Source organism: Bos taurus, chromosome 15 (assembly GCF_002263795.3).
Source record: "Bos taurus isolate L1 Dominette 01449 registration number 42190680 breed Hereford chromosome 15, ARS-UCD2.0, whole genome shotgun sequence".
NCBI classification, from domain to species: domain Eukaryota; kingdom Metazoa; phylum Chordata; class Mammalia; order Artiodactyla; family Bovidae; genus Bos; species Bos taurus.
In genome coordinates, this window is record NC_037342.1 from 77938056 (window position 1) to 77943956 (window position 5901).

The 5901-nt window shown below is 34.6% G+C and overlaps 1 protein-coding gene across 1 annotated transcript; it reads left to right on the top strand.

The window, feature by feature from the left end:
- OR4X2 (olfactory receptor family 4 subfamily X member 2) lies at positions 1-930 on the top strand. The gene has a single exon (NM_001390172.1). The coding sequence runs from the start codon at positions 1-3 to the stop codon at positions 928-930; it is 930 nt and encodes a 309-aa protein (NP_001377101.1).
- Positions 931-5901: the final 4971 nt, after the last annotated feature.

Sequence of the window (5901 nt, forward strand, 5' to 3'; positions counted from 1 at the left end):
ATGGCTAACACACATAATGTGACAGAATTCATTTTCCTGGGACTTTCTTCCAATCCAGAGGTGCAGAAAGTCTGCTTTGTGATGTTTCTGCTCCTGTACACAGCCATTGTGCTGGGGAATTTCCTCATCGTCCTCACTGTCATAAGCAGCAGAAGCCTTGGCTCCCCCATGTACTTCTTCCTGAGCTACCTGTCCTTTGCAGAGATCTGTTACGCCTCGACGACAGCCCCCAGACTCATCTCAGATCTGCTGGCTGAGAGGAAAGCCATACCTCTGTGGGGCTGCATGTCACAAGTTTTCTTTATCCACTTGTTTGGTGGCACTGAGATTTTCCTGCTCACTGTGATGGCCTATGACCGCTACGTGGCCATCTGCAAGCCCCTCAGCTACACCACCATCATTAGCCGGCAGGCATGTGCCCTCCTGGTGGGAGCAGCATGGGTGGGGGGCTTTGTACATTCCTTGGCCCAAATCCTTCTCATCTTCCGCTTGCCCTTCTGTGGCCCCAATGTGATCGACCACTATTTCTGTGACGTGCTTCCCCTGCTCAAACTTGCCTGCTCTGACACCGTCCTCATTGGTCTTCTGATCGTTGCCAACGGGGGGACCCTATCTGTGATCAGCTTCGTGGTCCTCTTAGCCTCCTATGTGGTCATCTTGCTCCATTTGAGGACTCGGAGCTCCGCGGGGCGGCGCAAGGCCCTGTCCACCTGTGGGGCCCACGTCACGGTGGTCACCTTGTTCTTTGGGCCCTGCATCTTCATCTATCTGAGACCTTCTACCACACTGTCTGCGGACAAGACGGTGGCCGTGTTCTACACGGTGATCACCCCACTGCTCAACCCAGTCATCTACTCCCTGAGAAATGCTGAAGTGAAGAAGGCCATGAGGAGGCTGTGGGTCAGAGCAATGAAGCTAGAAGAGAGGTAGAGGCTGAGCCTTGGTCTTGATCCTCGGGCTTAGAACGATGCTAAGACCAGCATTTAAAAATCCTATTATAGAGGAAAATAAAAACAGAGAAATGCTAACAATAAACATTTTAATAAAAATATGTATATTGTTGCATTCATTAAAAATGTAAAAGATTATGTCTAAGTAGATGTAAAGACTGGAAGGAAATCTCCTCCATCTTTTCAGTAGTCAAAAAAAAAAAAAAAAAAGATGCCTAGTCCAAACTGAAGGAGCAGAATGGGAAGAAGTTCAGTTCACAGGACTTGTTAGTTCTAGAGTATTCTAACTGGTTTCCATGCTAACACCTGTTGGGGTCCTTTAATGGACTGGGACCTGGTGGTCTGGAGGCGATGATAAGAAAGTGAAAGAGAGAAAGAGGCTAATATTCCCTGGTTTATGCAGAGAACCAATAAAGTCCTTGACACAGGACTTGCGTCTCTTATGAAGGCACCGGGCGCCCTCTTGATGGGGGTGAAGGCACAGGGCACCTTCTCGAGAGAGTCTGAGAAGCCCGGGCAGGAGAGTGAGCAATATGGGTCTCTGTGCTCCAGAGAATCAGCCAAGGAGGGAGAGAGAGAGAGAGAGAGAGAAAGAAAGAAAGAAAGAAAGAAAGAAAGAAAGAAAGACCCAAGCTCTAATGGAGCAAAGGTGCTTTATTAGCAGAAATGCAGGCTTATATATCTTTAGTAAGATGATTACTCAGCTATTACACAGGATGAAGTTTTATCAATAGCCACAATATGGATAGTCTAACACAGACAAGGTCACTGATGCTGAAAAGAGTCACTGCATGTCTCATCCCATGATCTCAGTCCTGAGAACTGCATGCAGCTTTACTCATTCTTGGAATAGGAACTGATAAGGAACAGAGAATCCTTGAGAAACAGAAAACAGGCAGGAATCCTCCTGTTAAATGTTCCCTGACAAACAACTTCATTATAATTATTGTAAAATATTTCCTCTTATGGATATACTGTTACTTAAGCCATTGCTTTGGTTAGAAGTTTAGACCATTTCTAATTTTTTAGTCATATAAGTAACACTGAGGGAAAAAATAATGCTGAGGTCAGTATCTGTGAATAGAAATATTTTACTATATTTTTTAAAGAAGCTCCTTTGCTAGTCTGGTCGGGAGAATTCCATGGACCATATAGTCCATGGGGTCACAAAGAGTTGGACAAGATTGAGTGACTTTCACTTTCACTTGCTATAAATAACTTACTGTTTTAAAAGTTATTGAAACCTTTAAGGCATAATGTTAAATTGAGGTTTAGAAATGCTGTAGTAACCTTCCTTGTGAAAGTAGTCGTGACAGAATTGAGCGTGATCACTTAACATTCTCTTGGTGAGAAGTAAGATTTCATGTAGTCTCAAAGTATCTCCCCACAACATATTTATTAGTTGCAAAAGTTAGTTGCAAAAGTCTACCGTGGAGAAACCTGGAAGACACCCCATTAAACAATTCCTCATAGTTAGCACCATCAGTATTGAAACTGGGGAGGCACACAGTATCATTACTGTGGTATTCCTACCACAATATGTAACCTGAGTCTAATCATGACAAAAAATCACGGAAACCCCAACTAAGGAATATCCTGCAAAATTATTAGCCTATGTTCTTGTAAAATACAGGACAAAAGAATTGAAGAATTTTTCTAGATTACAGAGAGATGATAACCAAATGTAACCTGTGATCCCTGTGACTGGATCCTGTACTAGATGAAGGTCATTAGTGGATGAAAGTGCTGTAGGTGAGGTATTTTTAATAATAAATTATCTCACAGTTAATTTCCTGATGTTGACAACTGTAATGTCTTTATGTCTTAGAAAGTCCTTGGATCAGGAATTGCTCACTAAGATATGTAAAAGGAAATGAACAATAGCATCAACTTCCTGACATTTCAGAAAAAATTCTGCTTATCTATTTATCAATTGAGAGATTGAATGATAAAATGTGATAAAATATTAATATTTGGGATATTTGGATCAAGCATATACAGGAATCCTTTGTATTATTATTGCAACTTTTTTGTAAGTCAGAAATTATTTTAAAGTTAAAATATTTTGAAAATTAAATAGCTTGTACAACTTGCACTTTTAGTTTTTTTGGTAAGTGAGTAGGATAGTTTAAATTATTATTTAGCTTCAAGTCTTATTTACAAATTTTTTAATGTTTAAAGCTTTACATTTCCACATAGTCATATTAATCAATTTTTTCTTTTGATTTTTTGCATTGTGTCTGTTTAGATTATCTTACAAGATCAACTAAACTTACATATTTAAAGAAATCAGTTAAAATTTTAATTTAATTTTGTGGAATGATAATATATTCTTAACATTAAAAAACATCAACAAAATAAAAAGACAGCCAAGTGGAAAGTTTCATTCCATTCTTTTCCTCATTCCCACATTCCCACTAGATAAATAATTTTCTTAGTTTTCTTTTTTCTTTTGCCATTTCTTTAAGCAAATGCTAGAGTATATATATATAATATATTATATATTTATATTATATTATTATATAATATTATATATAATATTTAATTATATACAATTATATGATATAATTATTGTATTATATATAAATATAACAATATAGTATATACTATTTTGATATATATTTTATATATTGTATATGTATGTATATATAGTATTATTATATACATATATTATTATATTACATATTATTACATATAATATATAATATATACATATATTATTATATATTTGTATTACAATATATTATGTAAAATTAATTATATATTAATATATTAACCATATATAATTAACATATATAATTATATTTTATATATTTATATATACAATATATTTATATATATATAAATTATATGTATATAATATATATATATATTATATATATTATATTTAATTATATATGAATTATATTTCTGAATATATCTTATATATTATATTATATATGTAGTCTAGTATTTCTTAAATAAGCCATATATATAAATGTATAAAATATACATGTATTATAATATATAATATATATTTATATATAAAATATATTATATTCTATATTATATTTTAATTATTTTTATATTATAATTATTATATGTTATACATTATATTATATTTTATATATATTATATATTATATAGTACATAATATAACATATATATAAATATATATGAAACTATATAAATATATCATTATATAATATATATAATATAACATTATAATATATACTATATAATATAACATATTATAATATATACTATATAATATAATATATAATAATGTATTATTATATAATTATTAATATATATGATCATTATAATTATTAATACAAATAAAACATAATTAATAATATATTTTATATCATATTATAATTACATATTATATTATATATATATTTTAGTATTTGCTTAAATAAACCCCAAAAGAAAAAAAGAAAAATAAGAAAATTGTTTATCTAGTGGGTATATATATATCTTTTATCTCTGTGTTTTACACAGACATACTATGTAAATCATCTGAAATTTGCTTTATTTACTTAAAATATATCTTGGGAATTTTTGTATATTAGTACAAGGAAAGCTTCCCCTTTCTTGTAGTTTTCCATGTTCATTGAGCGGGTATACTGTCATTACTTGTCCAGTCTTCCACTGATAAATATTTGGATTGTTTTGAAGTGTTGCAGAGAGTAACTTCGATTTAAACATGTGCAACTAAACTACGGTGTCGTTCTAGAAATAAAACTGCTTTAGATATTGCCAAACTGTCCCTCACCTATTTGTACTCTCACCAACAACTTTGTCTTTCTTGTAAAATGTTTTGCTGAATTTTGGGATTTTGCTAATGCAATAACTGAAAAAATGGGAAGTCAAATAATTTTAATTTTCATATCTCTTATTTGGAACGAGGTTGAACATCTTTTGGGGAACTCCCTGGCAATCCTGTGGTTAGGACTCCAGGCTTTCACACACACACACTTTCACATGCACCTGTGTGTGTGTGTGTGCACGCACATGTGCATGGATACGCACGGGTCTCTGACTAAAAGGGGTGAGGTCAGGCAGAAAGGAAACTCTCTCTTCCCACATCTTTGGCCACAGAAATGCACACCGTGGTCCATTGTTTATATCACTTCATTTCATTCCATCAGCCTATGTTATTCCTAGAAGTCCTTTCCAGGTTCTGGATGTAAACAGGCTGTTAAACATACAGTGGTTTTACAACATTTGTTTCTTTTCCAGAGTTATAATGGTGAGAAGTGAAGAAATCCTGAGCCTATTACAGTAGCCAATGCCATTTGGTTAAAAAAAGTTATGGAGATAGGCATTGAAGGAGACAGGTTCCTTTAAGTAGTGAGAAATCCTGGGGCTTTAAAAACAGAGTTTCTGTTCTTGAAGTATTTAAGATGAGTTACAGGAAGAGGCCACACGCATACACCACTCTTTCATAATTTATTTGGCCAAACATACAAAGCTCCGAAGAAGTAGCGTGGCTGCAGACTGGGGGCATAGCTTTATTTCCTTCTGGCCTCTTTGCTTCATAGTGAGGCAGCAGCTGCTGGTGACACATCCTGTGTGGATGGGAGATGCTACACCGAGTCATTTGACACAACGGGGAAATGTATTATTTATATAGGTCTGAACCGTTCTCGTCATCCTTCTGAACCCCAGCGACCTGATCTGTCAGGTGGGAATGCTAGTTCCTATAGTAGAGTGTTACTGTGACTGTATGTGAGATGTTGGAGAAGTTGAAAGACAAAAATGTACTGTGCTGTTACTTAAGAGACTATGCCCAGAAGTTAGGGAACTGTAGTCTTTCTGAAGCCCTTGCACATGAGAACCATGTGCTCACAGCAGTAAAATGCTTAGAACTTTAAGAATGAGTCGTTGTAGGACCTCTGTACTAGGAGTTAGGATAAGAGTTTAACCATGCTATCAATGCACAGGGTGGCTTGGCACAGTGATTGTC

What these genes read in the sequence shown, in the direction of transcription:
- OR4X2 (NM_001390172.1), top strand. Translation starts at nt 1, where the DNA reads ATGGCTAACACACATAATGTGACAGAATTCATTTTCCTGGGACTTTCT.